Source organism: Aquarana catesbeiana, linkage group LG12 (assembly GCF_042186555.1).
Source record: "Aquarana catesbeiana isolate 2022-GZ linkage group LG12, ASM4218655v1, whole genome shotgun sequence".
In the NCBI taxonomy this organism is placed as follows: domain Eukaryota; kingdom Metazoa; phylum Chordata; class Amphibia; order Anura; family Ranidae; genus Aquarana; species Aquarana catesbeiana.
Genome location: NC_133335.1, coordinates 3,759,511 through 3,784,199, shown reverse-complemented (window position 1 = coordinate 3,784,199; position 24,689 = coordinate 3,759,511). Strand labels below are relative to the sequence as shown.

Below are 24,689 nucleotides of genomic sequence, written 5' to 3'. Positions count from 1 at the left end.
CCCTTCTCCTACTCTCCACCGTGAAGGATCCTATTGTGTGCTGCCAGCCGTAAGCAGAGGAGGGAAGTCGGCAGCGCTGCTGGATAGGCGGGGGGGACACAGGGGGGGCCTGGGCAGCAGGTGGAAACGTATGGTGCACAGGGAGCATGATCAGTGAGGCGAGGGAGTAATTACTGGAACCGGTCCCCTGTACGGCTCTCTCTGCAGCAGCTGAAAGCCGGTGGGATGGAGAAGAGAAGAAGCCGGCTTTCAGCTGCTGCAGAGAGACAGGGGATCAGTTTCACTAACTGCCCCACCACTGCACCGATCATCCTCCCTGCAGACATCCAATTCACTCTACTGCCTGGACCTCATACTGGAGAACCAGCGGTACCCCCTTATCCATGGCCCTGGCAGCAGCCATGATCCTGGTACCAACCACTTCCTGTTAGGCTGTTTATATATGTACATTGGATGGGAAGTGGTTTATATACAGTCCGATGTAAGGACATCACGTTATAACATTGACTGCGGAATGTTCTCAGATATTACAGGAAATGTTTCTGTATCTTGTGTTAGAGTGCACACATCATGATCGGCGTCCTTGTATTCGGGACCATCTGTGTCCTGCCTGTTCTTCCCAGAAAACCTCTGAAAATACCCCTGTACATGAGGGGGAGCTCTCCCTGTACCCGGAGGCGGGGGGGGGGGGGTGGTCAGCACAATGACGCATCTTATTACAAGCAAAGCCGATCCGTGCTCTCCGCAGTATCACGAAGAAGGTATTTTCAGAGAAGGTTCTGAGAAATGAAAGTACACGTGTCCACCATTCTTCAGAACAAACAATTTTTTTTCCTCTTAGATGAATTGTTTACCCCGATAAAGAATGAACCGCGCGCTCCGAGGATACAAAGCGCTCAGACGAAGATCCTTTGTAGTAATCACACAAGCACACAATGTCACCGCTTCTCAAGCTTTAAACAACAATCCAGAAAACCAAGGTCAGCTCGTTGTGCCGGAAACTTGTCGGCTGTGCCAGTTTATGGCATTTCGGCATTAATTGCGATATTTTTAAGTCGGAGGTTTTGGCCTTTTAAAATACTTTCAAAATAAAATATGTGGCTGTTAAAAGCGTCTATGTCTTATGTCTGGCTAGAAAAATACATTCAGTACTTCTCTGCAGTACAGGAAACATTTAACTGCATGTCCTCTCTTCTACAGTACAGAGAAATACAGAGGGGAAAAATAATGATTTACTCTGATGCAGACCACTTACAAAGAAATGAAGGGTCTATGATTTTTATCATAAGTGTATTTTATATGATAGAGACAGAATATCAACCAAAAATCCAGAAAAATCACACAATACAAATGTTATAAATGGAGTTGTTGTTCGGTGAGTAAAATAAGTATTTGATCCCCAAGCAAAACATGACTTAGTAGTTGGTGGTCACAGAGGTCAGAGGTTTCTTGTAGGTGGTGATCAGGTTTGCACACATCTCAGGAGGGGTTTTGCTCCACTCTTCTTTACAGATCTTCTCCAAATCCTTAAGGTTTCATGGCTGTCGATTCGCAACTTGAAGTTTCAACTCCCGCCATACATCTTCTATAGGATTAAGGTCTGGAGACTGGCTAGCCCACTCCATGACCTTAATGCAGGGGTCTCAAACTGGTGGCCCTCCAGCTGTTGCGAAACTACAAGTCTCATCATGTCTCTGCCTGTGGGAGTCATGCTTGGAACTGTCAGCCTTGTAATGCCTCATGGGACTTGTAGTTTTGCCTTAATGTGGTTCTTCTTGAGCCACTCCTTTGTCACCTTCCCAGCCGAGGGGGCGCCATTTTTTCAAATGCAGAGGCTGGACGCGACGTCATAACATCCTGCCCGGCCTCCGAACGATCATAGAGACATCGGGGACCATCTGGCCCGCCAGAAAACTCTATGGTGAGCATCCGGGGGCCGTTTGGTTCCTTCTCCCGGTTTGCTGATGGCAGAAGGGAGACGGGAGAAGCACCGGAGAGCGGCCGTATGGGGGGGGGGGGACACACACGTCCCCTCTCGCCGCCTATAAGAACGATCAAGCCGATATGATCATTCTTATGGTGAAGTTATTCGCTGGCTCTAAAAGGCAATATCTGAATGATGCCTGTAGCTGCAGATATCACGGCTCGAAGTCAGCAATGTCATATGATGTTAAGCGGGCAGCAATCGGTTAAACGGTATTCGCACCACACATGTGAGGTATGGTTGTGAACCTCTGAGCGAGAGCAATAATTCTAGCACTAAATCTCCTTAACTCTAAACTGGTAACCTGTAAAAAAATAAATTGAAAGCCTCGCCTATGGGGATTTTTAAATACCGTAGCTTGGTGCCATTCCACGAGCGTGCGCAATTTTAAAGCGTGACATGTTAGGTATCTATTTACTCGGCGTAACATCATCTTTTTATATTTTACAAAAAAATTGGGTTATATGTTGTGTTTTTTTTTAAACTATTATTATTCATTAAAGTCTAGTTTTTCCAAATAAATTGCGCAAATACCATGTGAAAAATTGCAACGACCGCCATTTTATTCCTTAGGGCCTATACAAAAAAAAAATTATATATATAATATATAATTTATATCATTATTATAATAATCTTATTATTATATATATATATATATATATATATATATATATATATATATATATTTTTTTGGGTTCTACTGAATTTTCTAGCAAAAATACCACAAATTTTTACATGTAAGAGAGAAGTGTTAGAACAGGCCGGGTCACTGAGCATCATACAGAAACAATTAAACCAACATGGTGATGTCTGTTCTCTGGCATATTACAGAGGATATTTTGTCTCCATAACAGCGCAGTGACTTCCACTCTCACATGTGGTCACTGTACACGGGAGATGACGTCCATCCTCACATGTGGTCACGGTACACGGGAGATGACGCCCATCCTCACATGTGGTCACGGTACACGGGAGATGACGTCTATCCTCACATGTGGTCACTGTACACGGGAGATGACGTCCATCCTCACATGTGGTCACTGTACACGGGAGATGACGTCCATCCTCACATGTGGTCACTGTACACGGGAGATGACGTCCATCCTCACATGTGGTCACTGTACACGGGAGATGACGTCCATCCTCACATGTGGTCACTGTACACGGGAGATGACGTCCATCCTCACATGTGGTCACTGTACACGGGAGATGACGTCCATCCTCACATGTGGTCACTGTACACGGGAGATAACGTCCACCCTCACATGTGGTCACGGTACACGGGAGATGACGTCCATCCTCACATGTGGTCACGGTACACGGGAGATGACGCCAATCCTCACATGTGGTCACTGTACACGGGAGATGACGCCAATCCTCACATGTGGTCACTGTACACGGGAGATGACGTCCATCCTCACATGTGGTCACTGTACACGGGAGATGACGCCCATCCTCACATGTGGTCACGGTACACGGGAGATGACGCCCATCCTCACATGTGGTCACGGTACACGGGAGATGACGTCCATCCTCACATGTGGTCACTGTACACGGGAGATGACGTCCATCCTCACATGTGGTCACTGTACACGGGAGATGACACCCATCATCACATGTGGTCACTGTACACGGGAGATGACGCCCATCCTCACATGTGGTCACGGTACACGGGAGATGACGCCCATCCTCACATGTGGTCACTGTACACAGGAGATGACGTCCATCCTCACATCTGGTCACTGTACACGGGAGATGACGTCCATCCTCACATGTGGTCACTGTACACGGGAGATGACGCCCATCCTCACATGTGGTCACTGTACACGGGAGATGACGTCCATCCTCACATGTGGTCACTGTACACGGGAGATGACGTCCATCCTCACATGTGGTCACTGTACACGGGAGATGACGTCCACCCTCACATGTGGTCACTGTACACGGGAGATGACGTCCATCCTCACATGTGGTCACGGTACACGGGAGATGACGTCCATCCTCACATGTGGTCACTGTACACGGGAGATGACGTCCACCCTCACATGTGGTCACTGTACACGGGAGATGACGTCCACCCTCACATGTGGTCACTGTACACGGGAGATGACGTCCATCCTCACATGTGGTCACTGTACACGGGAGATGACGTCCACCCTCACATGTGGTCACTGTACACGGGAGATGACGTCCATCCTCACATGTGAAGCTCAGTTCTACTTGCTGACTCCACGCAGTTTCCGTCTCCCCACATGCCGGCTCTTCATACCTCTATATAAAGAAGAGGTGTCATCACACATCCCAGCATGAGAGATGAGATGGATGTCTCAGCAGTTCCGCGATAAACACACGCGGGACACGTCTTCTATTAGTCACATTCGGGAGGAGAGAAATCTGAACAATTACACATCAACAGACACGGAAAAGCGACATCAGTTCTGATTATGTGTGCCAAATAAAATGAGATCTCTTCTTACAGCGAGGGGAAAAGTATTTTATCAGCTGCTGGTTTTGTATGTTTGCTCACTGACAAAGAAACGATCGGTCTATAATTTTATTGGTCAGTTTATTATAACAATGAGAGAATAACAACAAACATATCCAGAAAAACACATTTCAAAAAAGTTATAAATTGATTTGCATTTTAATGAGTGAAATAAGTATTTGATCCCCTATCAATCAGCAAGATTTCTGGCTCCCAGGTGTCTTCTATACAGGTAATGAGCTGAGATTAGGAGCACTCCCATAAAGGGAGTGCTCCTAATCTCAGCTTGTTACCTGTATAAAAGACATCTGTCCACAGAAGCAATCAATCAATCAGATTCCAATCTCTCCACCATGGCCAAGACCAAAGAGCTGTCCAAGGATGTCAGGGACAAGATTGTAGACCTACACAAGGCTGGAATGGGCTACAAGACCATCGCCAAGCAGCTTGGTGAGAGGGTGACAACAGTTGGTGTGATTATTTCCCAAATGGAAGAAACACAAAATAACGATCGATCTCCCTCGGTCTGGGGCTCCATACAAGATCTCACCTGGTGGAGTTTCAATGATCATGAGAACGGTGAGGAATCAGCCCAGAACTACACGGGAGAATCTTGTTAATGATCTCAAGGCAGCTGGGACCATAGTCACCAAGAAAACAATCGGTAACACACTACACCGTGAAGGACTGAAATCCTAAAAAGCCCGCAAGGTCCTCCTGCTCAGGAAATCACATGTACAGGTCCATCCGAAGATTACTAATGAACATCTGAATGATTCAGAGGAGAACTGGGTGAAAGTGTTGTGGTCAGAGGAGACCAAAATCGAGCTCTTTGGCATCAACTCAACTCGCTGTGTTTGGAGGAGGAGGAAAGCTGCCTATGACCCCAAGAATACTATCCCCCTTCATCATACATGGAGGTGGAGACATTATGCTTTGGGGGTGTTTTTCTGCTAAGGGGACAGGATAACTTCACCACATCAAAGGACGATGGACAGGGCCATGTACCATCAAATCTTGGGCGAGAACCTCCTTCCCTCAGCCAGGGCATTGAAAATGGGTCGTGGATGGATATTCCAGCATGACAATGACCCAAAACATACCGCCAAGGCAACAAAGGAGTGGCTCAAGAAGAAGCACATTAAGGTCTTGGAGTGGCTCAGCCAGTCTCCAGACCTTAATCCCATAGAAAATATGTGGAGGGAGCTGAAGGTTCGATGGAGGTGGGGGGGGGGGGGACCACAACAACGAGTTGGAGGTGTTGAGTTGGCTTCCAAATTCTCCAGAACTCAACACAAGCAAGCATCTGCAGGATGTGCTGGAAAAACAAGTCTGATCCATGGAGGCCCCACCTCCCAACTTACAAGACTTAAAGGATCTGCTAGTGACGGCTTGGTGCCAGATACCTTTAGAAGTCTAGTGGAGTCCATACCTGGACGGGTTATGGTGGGTGGTCCTAATGTTATGGCTGATTGCTATATCTTACTGTGGAGAAGGAAGGAGAGCAGGCTTTGCTCTGAAAGAGTGTCAGCTCTTCCCCCTCACCTCACTATGGGTCCAGACATATCAAACAAATGGGGAGGCTCAGGATAGCCCTAGATTAAGCCACTGTTAGAATGATAGAACACCTCAGATTTTGGGGCTCATGCGGCACCCTAGAAGAAAGGTGGAACCAAGGTGCAGAAATCTGAAGGTGTCCTCTCTGGCATGTAGGTGGTGTTTTTGTAAGGGGCCATGGGTATAAACCAGCCACCATTTTGTTGTAGCCCTAAAAAGAGACCCCTTTAATTTATAGTTCGTTGTATGTCAGTTCTGCGGTTCAGGCTGTGAAGGGAGAATAATGACAAGAATCAAACTTGGCACCGAGCAGACGGAAGCTCCAACAGATGACAATTTGCTCTCAGCCTCATCACATGTCTTCTCTGATGAGACGTACGGGTAGGAGACGACTGATGTCAGGTAGGCAGATGACACAGAGATGGGTCTCAGACAGTGTATGACAATTTGCCCTCCGGCAGAAGAGAACATTTTGATGGGAACATTCAGTGTACCGGGGGAATGACGAGACGTTCGGCTTATCTCTGCTTGGTGTGCTGTGCAGGATTCAGCATGAATCTCTCCTCTCGTCCTTCCATCTCAGGTAACAGCAGGAATGAGAGCACTCTGGATAAAAGATCTCTCTTCCAATGTACTAAAAAGAGATGAGATGACACCTGAGAGGAGGACATGCCGAGTGTGATATAGGATGTGATGGAGAGGATACATTGAAGAAGAAAAAATGAATTTAGAACGAATGCATCCTGATCTTGGCTCACTTTGAATGGTGACCCCATTTTTTCAATGTTCTTTTTTTATTTTAGTTACTAATGTATCTTTTCTAACCTCATCCACTTCATTCTCTTCTGATATTCAGAAGATTCTGAACGGGCGTAGTGGAGGGTGGTGCAAGTTTAGTAAATTGCTATAGAAATGACACAGGAATCTTAAAGATCCAGTTTGGGAAGCTCCAGATGATGTTTTGTGAGAAGAGAAAACTGTGGGGTTGATTTACTAAAACTGGATAGTGCAAAATCTGGGGCAGCTCTGCATAGAAACCAATCAGCATCCAGGTTTTTATTGCTAAAGCTTAATTGAAACAAGCTGAAGTTGGAAGCCGATTGGCTCCCATGCGCAGCTTCAACCGTTTTTGCACTCTTCAGTTTTAATAGATCAACCCCTACAATTTTCTCTGCTCACAAAACATCTACTGGAGCTTCTCAAACTGGATCTTTGAGAGTTCTGTCTCATCTCTAGACCAATTTACTAAATTTTGCACCGTGGCAGGGCCTCCAACTGTCACACACTCCACTAGGCCTGTTTAGAATCTGCTGACTATCAGAAGAGAATGAGATATCTCTGGGTTTGGTAGTTTCAGATCGGGAACCCGGAGCTTGAAGGTTCTGGAGCATCTTAGGTGGGACGGATCCTTCAGTCCTCTGTCTGGGCTTTGCTAGCTGCCTACAGCCTTGTGTGGGGGGACAGATGGTCAGGATTGTTCTAAGGCAGATCTGATAGCATAGCTTGGGGAAGTTTGCTGCCCATCAGGAGACCTGGTTTCTCTCCTGCATCTCTTGTGTGGGGACTTCCACCCAAAGAACTGGGAAAGTCAGGACACTACGCGGGCCTGGGAAGACCAAGAGAGGATCTGGAAGGTTAAGAAATCGGAGGTAGCTAGTGAGTCCAGGAGGGCCTGGAGAAAGTCTGAAGAAATAGATGAAATGGCCGCATACCACTATGATGATCCAAGATCCTTTATTAGGACATCCCAAAAGACAATACAGGGAAAAAATGGGCGCACACCACTATGATGATCCAAGATCCTTTATTGGGATGTCCCAAAAGACAACACAGGGAAGAAATGGCCGCACACCACTATGATGACCCAAGATCCTTTATTAGGACATCCCAAAAGACACTACAGGGAAGAAATAGCTTTGGATCTTGGATCATCATGGTGGTGTGCGGCCATTTCTTCCCTGTAGTGTCTTTTGGGATGTCCCAATTAAGGATCTTTGGTCATCATGGTGGTGTGCGGCCATTTCTTCCCTGTAGTGTCTTTTGGGATGTCCCAATTAAGGATCTTTGGTCATCATGGTGGTGTGCGGCCATTTCTTCCCTGTAGTGTCTTTTGGGATGTCCCAATTAAGGCTCTTTGGTCATCATAGTGGTGTGTGGCCATTTCCTCCCTGTAGTGTCTTTTGGGATGTCCCAATTAAGGATCTTGGGTCATCATTGTGGTGTGCAGCCATTTCTTCTATTTCTGTTGTACACGGTGGCGAGCCGGGGCAGGCACCCACTGGATCCACCAGGCTTCCCCTTCTCACCTGGAGCAGCGAGTTCTCCTTGTTCAGTCTGGAGGAAGTCAGAAAGAGCGAACAAACCCAGGGGGCAGGGGGAGCTGAAGAACCATGTTTGGGATCCAAGAGTGGGCCCAGGGCAGCAAAGTACTGCAACTAAGGCCAAAGGAATCTAAGGAATCTGAGGAACCTGTGGTCAGGGAGACCATTGCCAACAGTGGCAGGGCTGCTGAATGTAGCAAGACAGACTAGCATTTTTCGTTAGCTGTTGTATGCTTTGTGAAGCTGAAGCCCCATGTGTGGGAAACCACATTATAAAAGGTCTCCCACGGGCCTTGCTGGCCCAGAAAGTGGCAGAATCTCACCCGCTAGCAAGCGAGTGACATCTCACTGGTCCATCCAGCGAGGGAGCAACTCCACTAGAAACGTTCATTGGTCTATTACTGATCATATCACTGCCGAGCTGTTGGCAGCAGCTGAATCACTCATCTGACCCCCTTAGTGTCACCTATCAGAACGTTCGTTGTTCCTACTCAGGATCATGACAAAGCCTATTTCCGGGAAAGCATTGTTCTCTGAGAAGATAACCCTCCCGAGGTCTCACCATCCCCCACCCATGCACACTTACCACTTTGGGTTTGAACGGTGGCTGGATTTCTCTACCTTCTAGCTTCTCCCAGTCAATCCTCCTGAAGAAGGCGTGCTCCCGAATGTCCCTCTCACCCTCCGGCCCGCAGCCCAGCCGCTTCACCGGGTGTTTCGTCATCAGCTGTAAAAAAAAAAACGCTTAAAGTTATACTCGTCCAATACAGCATTGAAAGCCTTTTGTTATATCTGTTTGATGTTTTGCCAAAAAGAACTTGTTGTTCCTGTCAAAAATCTCATCAGCTGATAAATGTCTGTGCTGCCTTGTTATCCTTACATTCCCCCCACCCATCTCTCTCTGAGGACTACAGAACACCCCCCACCTCCCTCTTCTCTTTAGAAGGAGATTGGGAGCTGTTGTGCAATCCTGTCCTAAAGTGATAAAGATGCTCCTCCAGGAGTACATTATGAGTGTGGTCAGCTGTGGACAGGAAGTGTATTACTGGTAGGATCACCAGGTGAAAAGAACAACCCTGCAAAATAAAAACAAAAGCAGCCGGCACATCCAAGGAACTGATAAGCTGCAATAGATGATATTTCTTATTACCAGGAGATCAGCCGCAATTTTTCTGTACTGCCCTCCCTGGTCTGCAATTTAATATTTCTGATGATGATGAATGCATTAAAAGGAGTGCTGGAAGGATCGACCAATGGGAAGGTGACCTCGCCGCATACGTAATATCAGAGATCAGATATTTATAGTGCAGACTTCAAGGCTTGGAAAAGAAAAAACAATTTTAAAGAGTAACTCTATACCCCCCCCCCCCCCCCCCCCCCCCCCGGGGTGATCTCTGTACATTGCAGGGATTGTAACAAACTTTGTTGCAGATTCCTTTTGTTATTCCTAAAAGAAATCGCTGCTTGTTTCTCTGTGTCCATGTGCTGAGTGAATGTGCGTGACTTTATCATTACCAATCAGCTGCTGTACCTGCAGGGATCTAATGAGGGAAGTGGCCGGGTCTGCATCCCTTTGGAAGTATCTCTCCAAAAAACAAAACATTTTTTTGTTGCCCCAAAATCTGACTTGATATCTTAGTTCAGATTTCTGGGAAAATCAGTGAGCCAATCACACACAAGCAGGGAATGGCCTATCTGAGGGACACTCTGTATACAGAACACCTCCAGGCGGCCATATTGAATCTCTACAGGAAATGACAGCGGCTGCAGATTGAAAAGGAAAAAGTCATTTTTAATAACATTCAATTACAATATGACTTGTGTAGCAAATATATTATTATTTTTTTTCTATAGGCTAATTTTTTTCTATCAACAAAAGTGGAGTTACCGTTTTACCGTTTAATGTAACAAATACGAATGTATCTGAAGTTACAAATTATCCAAAATAATGAATGCCGCATCTAAACAAATGGAAGAGAACGAATTAATAATATTAAAAAAACGTTTTTATTATTGTTTGTTATTAATTTGTTATGTTCCATTCGTTTAGATGCGGCATTCGTTATTTCGGATACTTTGTAACTTCACATAAATTCGTATTTGTTACATTCACTATCGGACAAATTTGAAAGGAAATTCCAATACCTATAATTCAATAGTTATTATTAGCTAGTTATTATTTAGAATTTTCGGATTTTCGTTCTTTCAAATTTTTCTTTCTTATTTTTCGGTTTTACAAATTTCTGAATTTCCAAATATACAAATTTTTGAATTTGCAGATTTTCGAATATTCGTATTTACAGATTTCCAAATATTCAAATTTACGAATATTGGGAAAAATTTGTTAAACGGGTTTTTCGTTAATTCGGTTGTTTCCGAATTAACAAATTTGTTGAAATTCCTTAAAAAAAACGAATTCGGAACGAATTGTCACTGGTCCCCACAGTATATCAAAAGTGTCGACGTCCAATTGTCCGCCGCAATATCGCAGTTCCGCTATAAGTCGCTGATTGCCACTAGTATAAAAAATAAATAAAAATTCATATACAAATAGTTTGTAGGTGCGATCATTTTTGTGCAAACCAATCAATATACGCTTATTAGGATTTTGTTTGTTTCTCTTTACGAAAAATATGTAGCAGAATACACACTGACCTAAAATAATGAAGAAATTTGATTTTTTGTTTTTAATTGTTGGATACGTTTTATTGCAGAAAGTAAAAAATATTTTTTTCCCCAAAATCATCAGTCTTTTTTTAGTTTATAGCGCAAAAAAACAAAACAAAAAAAAAAAACGATGAGGTGATCAAATACCACCAGAAGAAAGCTCTAATTGTAGGGGAAAAAGGACAATTTTATTTGGGTACAGCATCGCTGTCAGTTAAAATAACGCAGTGCCGTATCGCAAAAAAAAAATGGCCATGAAGGGGGGTAAATCTTCCGGCCTTAAGCCTCGTACACACGATTGGATTGTTGGCCAACAGAGCGTCAGACTTTTGTGAAAAGGGCGTGTGCCGGGTTCAGGACCTCTAAATGACCAATTGCCTCCATACGACCAACTTCTCATGAAACGCGTTGGTCCCATTACAGACTGCTGAGGTCTGAGGGCTGCATATCATATACGGAAGGGCCGCATGCAGTATTTGGGCCACAGGTTGGGCACTAGAACATTAGACTCACTATGACCTTCTCGCCCTCATATCCCACTCAGCACTTCTGAATGGCCTATTGCCTCCATATAAGCAGCGTCCCATGAAACGCGTTGGTCGGGCCAGCAGGGGCTAAGCTCAGCTCACAAGTTTTGGGTTGAAATGGAGAAAGAAGCTCTATACTCCTTCATTCCCAAAATAAAAATATAATGAATAAAAGATGTAGTTCACAGCCATGCTGATGTAAAGGGATCCTCGCAGGCCGCCATCATTCTCCGTACGGCGGTGGGAATTGGGCGCGGTGTAAATCTTCGCTGGGCTTTTTGTCTGCTGTGTCTGTGGCTTCGGCGAAAGCTCTGGCAATTTACGAGTAAGAATTTAAAACACGCAGAAGGGAGTCTTTCTCTTCCACAGAAGATAAATGAACGCCATTAGCCTCGTGCGTTCGCTCGAAAAGCCGTAAAGCCGGCGCGTTCTCCCGCTGAACTCTCATTTAGACGCTTCGCCTCATCTCTCTGTAAGTGGCCCGCCGCTCTCGATGCATCTTAATCAACGATAGGAATTAACGAGCTGACACTTAATTAGCAGACGTGTGTGTGATGGGGGTTCAACAAACCCTATCCGTGCGTGTAACCCTTCCATTGCTGGGCGCCGGCGCCAGTCTGTGCCCGCCACGCTCAGGAACGCAAGGGGTTACCACCGCGCTGAAGCATTTAATAGTTTCTATGGGAACGTGGAGATGAAATAGAAGGAATGTCCTGTGGAGCGACCGCCAGTCACCGGATAATAATATCATTTATTACCGGGCTGAATCCCGCGTCTCTACGGATCCCAACTCAGGCCCCCCCGGACGGCCAACCCACTGACCCGCCGACCTTTATCCTACAAACGTATCGGAAAGACTGACTGTTGTAAAAAAATATATATACATATATAATAAATAATATATTATTATTAATTATTTATCATTTATTATATAATTATTATGAATCATTTTTAATAACATTATAATATATATATATATATCATCAAATAAAGTACACCATAATAGATATAGGATGTGGAAAATCAATTTCTCTTATCTTGGTTGTAGCAATCACATTGGAAATAAAATATACATCGAAGGACAGAACTTCCTCTACATGCAAAAAATTTGGAGGAAGAATTACATAAGAGAGCTAATTATGTAAGAAAACCGAAGGAAAAAAAAAAAAGGGGAGAGCAGGACACACCCACATTCTATAATCTGCACACAGGACACACCCACATTCTATAATCTGCACACAGGACACACCCACATTCTATAATCTGCACACAGGACACACCCACATTCTATAATCTGCACACAGGACACACCCACATTCTATAATCTGGACACAGAACACACCCACATTCTATAATCTGTATACAGGACACACCCACATTCTATGATCTGCATACAGGACACACCTACATTCTATGATCTGCATACAGGACACACCCACATTCTATAGCCTGCATACATGACACATTTTTTATGATAGGCATACAGGACACACCCACAATTTATATTACCTGCACAAGGGACACATCCACATTTCCTTGATCCACACACAGGGCACACCCACAATTTCTATTACCTGCACACAGGACACACCCACATTTCCATGATCTGCATACAGGACACACCCACATGTCCATGATCAGCACACGCACATTTCCATGATCCACACACAGGGCACACCCACAATTTCTATTACCTGCACACAGGACACACCCACATGTCCATGATCAGCACACCCACTTTTCCATGATCTACACACAAGACACACCCACATTTCCATGATCTTCATACAGGACACACCCACATTTCCATGATCTACACACAAGGCACACCCACATTTCCATGATCTGCACATAGGACACACTCACATTTCCATTATCTGCATACAGGACACACCCACATTTCCATTATCTGCTTACAGGACACACCCACATTTCCATTATCTGCTTACAGGACACACCCACATTTCCATTATCTGCATACAGGGCACACCCAAAATTTCTATTACCTGCACACAGGGCACACCCCATTTTCATGATCTGCACACAGGACACACCCACATTACCATTATCTGCATACAGGGCACACCCACAATTTCTATTACCTGCACACAGGGCACACCCACAATTTCTATTACCTGCACACAGGACACACCCACTATTTCTATTATCTGCACACAGGACACACCCACATTTCCATGATCTGCACACAGGCACACCCACATATCCATGATCAGCACACGCACATTTCCATGATCTGCACACAGGACACACCCACAATTTCTATGATCTACACACAAGACGCACCCACATTTCCATGATCTGCACACAGGACACACCCACATTTTCATGATCTCACACAAGACACACCCACATTTGCATGATCTGCACATAGGACACACCTACATTTCCATGATCTGCACACAGGAAACACCCACAATTGCTATTACCTGCACACAGGACACACCCATATTTCCATGATCTGCCTAAACATCACACCCACAATTTCTATTACCTGTACACCCACATTTCTATGATCTGCACACACAGGGCACACCCACAATTACTATAACCTGTCTGCAAAGATGACACACCCACATTTCCATGATATGCACACAGGACACACCCACAATCTATGATCTGCACACAGGACACACCCACAATCTATGATCTGCACACAGGACACACCCACAATCTATGATCTGCACACAGGACACACACCCACAATTTATGATCTGCACACAGGACACACCCACAATCTATGATCTGCACACAGGACACACCCACAATCTATGATCTGCACACAGGACACACCCACAATCTATGATCTGCACACAGGACACACCCACAATCTATGATCTGCACACAGGACACACCCACAATCTATGATCTGCACACAGGACACACCCACAATTTATGATCTGCACACAGGACACACCCACAATTTATGATCTGCACACAGGACACACCCACAATCTATGATCTGCACACAGGACACACCCACAATCTATGATCTGCACACAGGACACACCCACAATCTATGATCTGCACACAGGACACACACCCACAATTTATGATCTGCACACAGGACACACCCACAATCTATGATCTGCACACAGGACACACCCACAATCTATGATCTGCACACAGGACACACCCACAATTTATGATCTGCACACAGGACACACCCACAATCTATGATCTGCACACAGGACACACCCACAATCTATGATCTGCACACAGGACACACCCACAATCTATGATCTGCATTCACTTTAGAGGTTACATTGTGACAACAGATAAAGTATCTATACAGAAGAACACAAACAATGTCATGTATTGGAGTTCATCAGACCTTACATGTGGTGGCTGCATGTGTTTGTGTTTGTTTCCCCTTTATTTTCACCTGGTGATCCTGCCAGGAACTTCCTGTCCTAAGGTGACAACACTCACTCATCATATCTATGGAAGAGCAATGTTGTCATCCTAAGACAGGACTCCATAACGTGGGGGAGGTGTTCTGTAGTCCTCAGGGATAGCTGGGAAAGCTGATAACATTAAATGAGATTTCAGATCAGTGCATAGAAGGGCACTGGATTTCTGGCAGGAGCAACAGGGTTTTTTTTTTTTGTACTTGCAGAAAATAAAAAATGCAACCATCACATCTAAGGCCGGGAAAGCTGCAGTATATAGAAAATATTTGTTACATTGTTTTCAGTACAAGCCCCGCCCTCCTCCGTATTGCCCCTGTGGGGTGACCTCTTACCCCCTTGCATATGGACACGGCCTCCTTAGACATGGATTTCGGGTACGACACGTTGTGCTCCATAATAGACTGGAAAAGCTCGTCCTCATCTTCACCATCGAACGGCGGCTGCCACAAAAGGAGAGGCGTGGTTAGAGCGTTATTGGAAAGATTACATGATTCAGGGACGGCAGGGAGATCGATGGGACTCGGGGGAGGGGCAGAAGAAGTGATCTCTCTTCTACAGATACATTGTACCAAGGTTCTACAGAGGAATCCTGCAACATCGCATATAAATCATCGCATATAAATCATCGCATCGCATATAAATCATCGCATACTAATCATCGCATACAAATCATCGCATATAAATCATCACATATAAATCATCGCAAACAAATCATCGCATATAAATCATCGCATATAAATCATCGCATCACATATAAATCATCGCATCGCATATAAATCATCGCATCACATACAAATCATCGCATCACATACAAAGCATCGCATATAAATCATCGCATCACATACAAATCATCGCATACAAATCATCGCATATAAATAATCACATACATCGCATCGCATCCAAATCATCGCAATAACTTCTTCCCCTATTTGTGGACAATTAGAATGTAATAATCTCTTGTAACAAGGCAATAAAAGTCTCTGGTCACATGGCAGCACTCTCTAGCAGTCTCTGGTCACATGGCAGCAGTCTCTAGAAGTCTTTGGTCACATGGCAGCACTCTCTAGCAGTCTCTGGTCACATGGCAGCACTCTCTAGCAGTCTCTGGTCACATGGCAGCACTCTCTAGCGGTCTCTGGTCACATGGCAGCAGTCTCTAGCGGTCTCTGGTCACATGGCAGCACTCTCTAGAAGTCTCTGGTCACATGGCTGCACTCTCTAGCAGTCTCTGGTCACATGGCATCACTCTCTAGCAGTCTCTGGTCACATGGCAGCACTCTCTAGCAGTCTCTGGTCACATGGCAGCACTCTCTAGCAGTCTCTGGTCACATGGCAGCACTCTCTAGCAGTCTCTGGTCACATGGCAGCACTCTCTAGCAGTCTCTGGTCACATGGCAGCAGTCTCTAGCAGTCTCTGGTCACATGGCAGCAGTCTCTAGCAGTCTCTGGTCACATGGCAGCAGTCTCTAGAAGTCTCTGGTCACATAGCACTCTCTAGTAGTCTCTGGTCACATGGCAGCACTCTCTAGCAGTCTCTGGTCACATGGCAGCAGTCTCTGGTCACATGGCAGCAGTCTCTAGCAGTCTCTGGTCACATGGCAGCAGTCTCTAGCAGTCTCTGGTCACATGGCAGCAGTCTCTAGCAGTCTCTGGTCACATGGCAGCAGTCTCTAGCAGTCTCTGGTCACATGGCAGCACTCTCTAGCGGTCTCTGGTCACATGGCAGCAGTCTCTAGCGGTCTCTGGTCACATGGCAGCACTCTCTAGAAGTCTCTGGTCACATGGCTGCACTCTCTAGCAGTCTCTGGTCACATGGCATCACTCTCTAGCAGTCTCTGGTCACATGGCAGCACTCTCTAGCAGTCTCTGGTCACATGGCAGCACTCTCTAGCAGTCTCTGGTCACATGGCAGCACTCTCTAGCAGTCTCTGGTCACATGGCAGCACTCTCTAGCAGTCTCTGGTCACATGGCAGCAGTCTCTAGCAGTCTCTGGTCACATGGCAGCAGTCTCTAGCAGTCTCTGGTCACATGGCAGCAGTCTCTAGAAGTCTCTGGTCACATAGCACTCTCTAGTAGTCTCTGGTCACATGGCAGCACTCTCTAGCAGTCTCTGGTCACATGGCAGCAGTCTCTGGTCACATGGCAGCAGTCTCTAGCAGTCTCTGGTCACATGGCAGCAGTCTCTAGCAGTCTCTGGTCACATGGCAGCAGTCTCTAGCAGTCTCTGGTCACATGGCAGCAGTCTCTAGCAGTCTCTGGTCACATGGCAGCAGTCTCTAGCAGTCTCTGGTCACATGGCAGCACTCTCTAGCAGTCTCTGGTCACATGGCAGCACACTCTAGCAGTCTCTAGTCACATGGCAGCACTCTCTAGCAGTCTCTGGTCACATGGCAGCACTCTCTAGCAGTCTCTAGTCACATGGCAGCACTCTCTAGCAGTCTCTGGTCACATGGCAGCACTCTATATTAGTCTTTGGTCACATGGCAGCAGTCTCTAGCAGTCTCTGGTCACATGGCAGCACTCTCTAGCAGTTTTTGGTCACATGGCAGCACTCTCTAGCAGTCTCTGGTAACATCGCAGCACTCTCTAGCAGTCTCTGGTCACATGGCAGCACTCTCTAGCAGTCTCTATTCACATGGCAGCAGTCTCTAGTCACATGGCAGCACTCTCTAGCAGTCTCTGGTCACATGGCATCACTCTCTAGCAGTCTCTGATCACATGGCATCACTCTCTAGCAGTCTCTGGTCACATGGCATCACTCTCTAGCAGTCTCTGGTCACATGGCATCACTCTCTAGCAGTCTCTGGTCACATGGCAGCACTCTCTAGCAGTCTCTGGTCACATGGCAGCACTCTCTAGTCACATGGCATCACTCTCTAGCAGTCTCTGGTCACATGGCAGCACTCTCTAGCAGTCTCTGGTCACATGGCAGCACTCTCTAGCAGTCTCTGGTCACATGGCATCACGCTCTAGCAGTCTCTGGTCACATGGCATCACTCCCTAGCAGTCTCTGGTCACATGGCATCACTCTCTAGCAGTCTCTGGTCACATGGCAGCAGTCTCTAGCAGTCTCTGGTCACATGGCAGCACTCTCTAGCAGTCTCTGGTCACATGGCATCACTCCCTAGCAGTCTCTGGTCACATGGCATCACTCTCTAGCAGTCTCTGGTCACATGGCATCATTCTAGCAGTCTCTGGTCACATGGCAGCACTCTCTAGCAGTCTCTGGTCACATGGCAGCACTCTCTAGCAGTCTCTGGTCACATGACAGCACTCTCTAGCAGTCTCTGGTCACATGGCAGCACTCTCTAGCAGTCTCCTGTAACAAGCTAGGAGATCTACATGGTAAACATACTATCTCTGCAGGTTGAATACGGATGACTTCCACATATGGTCACTTCTCAGCATATTTGGGGTACTCACCTGTCCGGCCAGCATCTCATAGAGTAAGACCCCATAGGCCCACCAGTCCACAGACTTCCCATACGGCTGGTAAGCGATGATCTGAGGAGAGAAGACAGATCTGTGTTATGTGATGTCGGTGTGATGATAGATCCTGTATACAGGGGAATATCATACAAAGCCGGGTCGGGGGATACAGTCTGAACACCACACACAGCACAATGTGACTGACAGAATAGGACAGACAGATCTGGTAGTTCTGTCAATGGAAATATTGGACAGGAAGTCATCTGTGTTCTGGAAATATCTTCCCCAGGAACCCACTTCACCTTTTTGTTCTATTAGACTTTGAAATACCTTAACATAACCCAGCCTGTAATTCATGTGTTAATGCTTATGGCAAGTGGTGACATGACAAGACAGTGTAGGGACATAGAGTGCAGGGACACACATTACAGGGACGTAGTGCAGGACGCCGCACAGGGACGCGGTGCAGGACAACGCACAGGGACGCGGTGCAGGACAACGCACAGGGACGCGGTGCAGGACAACGCACAGGGGGGACGCGGTGCAGGACAACGCACAGGGGGGACGCGGTGCAGGACAACGCACAGGGACGCGGTGCAGGACAACGCACAGGGACGCGGTGCAGGACACCGCACAGGGACGCGGTGCAGGACAACGCACAGGGACGCGGTGCAGGACAACGCACCGGGACGCGGTGCAGGACAACGCACAGGGGGGACGCGGTGCAGGACTCCGCACAGGGACGCGGTGCAGGACTCCGCACAGGGACGCGGTGCAGGACACCGCACAGGGACGCGGTGCAGGACAACGCACAGGGGGGACGCGGTGCAGGACAACGCACCGGGACGCGGTGCAGGACAACGCACAGGGACACAATCTAGGGACACAGTACAGAAGTTGGTATCGTTTAGGGTCCAGGTAAACAGGGGTTGAAACAAAAAATCAACACTGATGATGCTCAGGCTCAATGATGTTCAGCAGAGTTGTGAGTTGATGGCCATATAGGTCACTCACCCGCCCTCCACCAAAATCTAAAGAGCACGATGAAGCAGATGAAAGGCGCCCCCTCACCCCGCAGGGGGTAATGCAAACCTTTCACTTCTTCCTCTCTGGCTAAACATAGACATTTCTTTTATCAGGTGTGCTGAGCAGCGGAGGATGTACAGATGGGTGAGAGGAGCTAATTACTCCTCCTGGTGAGCTCTGCTCATTACACAACTAACACCTCACACAAGTAGACCTGCTGGCTATAAAGAGAACCTGTCTCACAGGTGAGGCTTCCTAATGAGGTGCTAGTCCTGGAGCCCGCTCACCTCTGCACAAACAGCGGCATGTCCGCCGTGGAACTGGAACGGTTTCTGAAGTCAGACAGCTCGTGGTGCAGGCTAGAATACATAAGACAGGTTCTCTTTGCAGTAGTTAGAAGGTCTGTGACATCTGATCCTGTGTCATTCCTCACCTGTAATGCTGGCCCTATACCTGTACAGGTTCATTTGAACGTTCAGATGTTACCCAACCATTTGATGGGGTCTTCATGGGCTCAAATTTTGGAGGACTTACGGTTTGAGCTCCATGGCAATGTCTCAATGTGCAAAACTAATGTTCTACTTCTGGATTAACTTTGACAAGTGCGAGTGAGACTAGTATTTCATCACCAGCTGCAATTTCAATGGTTAGAAATGAAATTGTTCCCATCAGAATCGACTCAAATTTTCCAGCCTGGTCTTTCAGTTTTTCTTTGCTCGCTCTTGTTGAAATGGATTGTCGAATGTTCTCCTTTAGATACCTGTCTATAGAAGGTCCCACAGGTAACAGTGCATGTCAGAGCACAAACCAAGCCATGAAGTCCAAGGAATTGTCTGTAGACCTCGGAGACAGGATTGTATGGAGGGACAGATCGGGGGAAGGGTACAGAAACATTTCTGCAGTATTGAAGGTCCCAATGAGCACAGTGGCCTCCATCATCTGTAAACGAAAGTAGTTTGGAACCAGCAGGACTCTTTCTAGAGCGGGCTGTCTGGCCAAACTGAGCGATCGGGGGAGAAGGGCCTTAGTCAGGGAGGTGACCAAGAACCCAATGGTCACTCTGACAGAGCTCCAGCATTTCTCTGTGGAGAGAGGAGAACCTTCCAGAAGAACAACCATCTCTGCAGCCCTCCACCAATCAGGCCTGTATGGTAGAGTGGCCAGACGGAAGACACTCCTCAGTAGAGAGCACATGACAGCCCACCTGGAGTTTGCCGAAAGGCACCTGAAGGACTCTCAGACCATGAGAAAAGAAAAAAAAAATGTTTTTGGTCTGATGAAACAAAGATTGAACTCTTTGGCCTGAATGGCAAGTGTCATGTCTGCAGGAAACCAGGCACCACTCATCACCTGGCCAATACCATCCCCACAGTGAAGCATGGTGGTGGCAGCATCATGCTGTGGGGATGGTTTTCAACAGCAGGAAATGGGAGACTAGTCAGGATTGAGGGTAAGATGAATGCAGCAATGTACAGAGAAATCCTTGATGAAAACCTGCACCAGAGTGCTCTGGACTTCAGACTGGGACAAAGATTCATCTTCCAACAGGACAAGGACCCTAAGCACACAGCCAAGATAACAAAGGAGTGACTACGGGACAACTCTGTGAATGTCCTTGAGTGGCCCAGCCAGAGCCCAGACTTGAACCCGATTGAACGTCTCTGGAGAGATCTGAAAATGGCTGTGCACCGACGCTCCCCATCCAACCTGATGGAGCTGGAGAGGTCCTGCAAAGAAGAATGGGAGAAACTGCCCAAAAATAGGTGTGCCAAGCTTGTAGCATCATACTCAACAAGACTTGAGGCTGTAATAGGTGCCAAAGGAGCTTCACCAAAGTATTGAGCAAAGGCTGTGATACTTATGTACATGGGAGGAGCCTGTGATACTTATGTACATGGGAGGAGCCTGTGATACTTATGTACATGGGAGGAGCCTGTGATACTTATGTACATGGGAGGAGCCTGTGATACTTATGTACATGGGAGGAGTCTGTGATACTTATGTACATGGAAGGAGCCTGATATACTTCTGTACATGGGAGGAGCCTGTGATACTTCTGTACATGGGGAGGAGCCTGTGATACTTCTGTACATGGGAGGAGCCTGAGATACTTATGTACACGGGAGGAGCCTGTGATACTTCTGTACATGGGAGGAGCCTGTGATACTTCTGTACATGGGAGGAGCCTGTGATACTTCTGTACATGGGAGGAGCCTGTGATACTTATGTACACGGGAGGAGCCTGTGATACTTATGTACACGGGAGGAGCCTGTGATACTTATGTACATGGGAGGAGCCTGTGATACTTCTGTACATAGGAGGAGCCTGTGATACTTCTGTACATGGGAGGAGCCTGTGATACTTCTGTACATGGGAGGAGCCTGTGATACTTCTGTACATGGGAGGAGCCTGTGATACTTATGTACACGGGAGGAGCCTGTGATACTTATGTACATGGGAGGAGCCTGTGATACTTATGTACATGGGAGGAGTCTGTGATACTTCTGTACATGGGATTTTTACATTTTTTATTTTTAATAAATTTGCAAAGATTTCAAACAAACTTCTTTCACGTTGTCACTATGGGGGATGGTTTGTAGAATTTGGAGGAAAATAATGAATTTAATTCATTGTGGAATAAGGCTGTAACATAATAAAATGTGGAAAAAGTGAAGCTCTGTGAATACTTTCCGGATGCTCTGTAAAAACCAATCACCATCAGAATAATAATCTGTGTATAAAGCAGTTTACAGACAACAACAGAAAGAATGATTCCTATTTCCCGTCGGACACATTAGGAAGCTGTAGAAGAAAAGAATAGAACAGCTACAGTGACATTGATAGTCAGATCTTTTCTTTTTGGCTCCAGTATGGAATGACTGGAATCCAATGGAGATATTTCCCTTCACCTCATGTCATGGGGTACAACAGGAAATGAGAGAACGAGTTCTAACCCTCCCTCACTCTATACAAAACTAAAAGAAAAGTTTTGACTTTAGACAAATATATATTTATTGAGATTTAACAGGAAGTAAAAAACAACAAAGAAAGACTGGCACAATGACAATTAACCATGGATAACTGGTATTATACTAGAAGGGGGAAAAATGGCGTAAATCGATCAAAAGGAGGAATGTCCCAAAAAAGCTTAGACCACAAGAAGTCCGAATATGTGAGAAGGGACGGATGAACAAAGATTCTCTGCCAAAAAGCAACCAAAAAAAAGGGGGGGGGGAATAGGTGGCCATGGAAATGGGCATGGTAGGTAAAAAATAAAAAACAAACAACAATAAAAGGAAAGCAAAGGAGAAAAGAAGAGAGGAGAGGGGAGAAAAAAAAAATAAGAGCAGAGAGTACAGAAACCAGTGGCGGTCCGTCCATTAGGGGCACAGGGGCGCTGCCCCCCTAATCCTTGCGTCCGGCCCCCTAATCTACATGCAGGGCACCGGACACATGGATTTCAATATGGAGTTTTATTTTTTGAAGCACATGATTACAGCCTGAGGCTCCAATTCGCTTCAAAAAAGGGTGGTCTCGGGGCGCAGAACACTGCGCCCTGAGCCCACCCAGTTGTGTGACAATAGCGAATGAATGTTCGCCAATGTCTTCCTGCATCTCCTCCCGGCCAATCAGGAAGCGGGTCCTGAGACCCTATTGGCCAGAAAGTCTTAGGACTCCCGGGCCAATCGAGTCTCAGGACCCACTTCCTGTTCGGCCAGGCAGGAGAAGCAATGACCCCGGCTCTTCCCTCGGCAAGCTGGAGCAAGGAGCAGCATCGGCCTCCTAAGGTAAGGCCACTGATCGCCACCGTCCTCCCGCGGGGACAGAAACCCATATTGGTAGGGGATCACACTTTGTAAAGACCACTCTCAAGACAGCTCCAGAAGTCAATCAGTACACCCATAAAGGCGGACAACTGCCATATGGCTAACGGGCAGGCTAGGCCAGAGAGGTAACATTTAGCGAGGGTCAACCACGAAGGCACAGAACTGGGGAGAGCCCTTAAACATTATCCAGGCCAGCCAAGTTGATATGAATTTTTCACAAGTGTCATAATGATAGCCACCAACTCCTCCATACGCATAATATCATCGAGAGTCTCAAGCAATTTAGGACCATAGGTGACACAGCAGATTTCCAATGTTTAGCTATCAACTGTCTAACTGCAAGCCTACACGTCCCATGAGGCTTTGTAAACCTCTGACCTTCACAGACATGACTGGGCATGATGGGAATTGTAGTTCCTGAACAACTGGAGGACCACAGTTTGGAGACCCCTGATTATGGAGGCAAAGGATCTAATCCCATAAGGGTTAAATCGGTGGGCAAGCCCAAGACAAGTCTTGACTTAATATACACTTCAACCCCGGTACATCAGACTCAAATAGTAGTGAGTGGAACAGATTACATTATGTTTTACTGGGGGCCACACCTGCCCTGCTCTAGACAATGAGGACCACACTGGGTGCTATAATAATAACTACGACTAGGTAAATGTATTCTAGAGATAGGGGGAGAACACATTCCTTGTGGACATCACATGCAGGGCTGTTGTTAGAAACAATGGGGCCCCATACAACCAATCTGACAGGGCTAACCCCCCCCCCCCCCAAAAAAAAATAAAATACACAGTTTACTATGATTCAGGTATGAATGAACACAGTGAGTGATTGGTAACGATCACTCATTGTGTTCATTCAGTAAAGGAAGGGGCTGGTACATGTGAAATTTACCAGGCCCTTCCCCCACTCTATTCTGAAGGATCCTATTGTGTGCCTGCAGCTGCCGGTGGGAAGGGAAGCCTAGCAGCACTGTGGGAGCACACAGGGGGGCATGTATGGTGCACAGGGAGGGTGATGGGTGTGGCGGGGGGGGGGGGCAATTGCTGGAACTCTTTCCCTGTATGGTGCTCTCTCTGCAGCTGCTGAAAGCCAGCGGGAGGGAGAGGAGAAGAAGGACTGGTGGTACCCCCTTATCCAATCATATGTGGGAAGTGGAGGCTCTATTACCGGAAGAACCGCCAGGACCTCATTTCATTGAATCCATCCAAGACCAAAAAGAAGGAGCAAAAGGGCCCAAAGAACACCAGGTGTCTGGATTGACCCAAATTGCATAAAGAAGGCCGAAGTCAATATACACCTCCCATAACCAGACTTCAAACACATGGCATTTCATAATATACAACCCCGCTGGGGAGTCACATGACTCTCTATGACTTCCAGAAAGGTCACAATACGGCTCCTTTCCAACCCCCATGGCT

General features: G+C 46.6%; 1 protein-coding gene across 1 annotated transcript in view; it reads right to left on the bottom strand.

Annotated features, from left to right (window-relative positions):
• The window catches only part of LOC141114265 (protein kinase C alpha type-like), a 230,229-nt gene that overhangs the window by 10,221 nt on the left and 195,319 nt on the right, over positions 1-24,689 (bottom strand). Inside the window, exons 12-14 of the mRNA XM_073607850.1 lie at positions 18,397-18,477; positions 15,305-15,412; positions 8,934-9,074 (exon numbers count right to left, since the gene is read on the bottom strand). Of these exons, the coding sequence (XP_073463951.1) occupies positions 8,934-9,074; positions 15,305-15,412; positions 18,397-18,477 (330 nt within the window). The remainder of the gene's footprint in view (positions 1-8,933; positions 9,075-15,304; positions 15,413-18,396; positions 18,478-24,689) is intronic.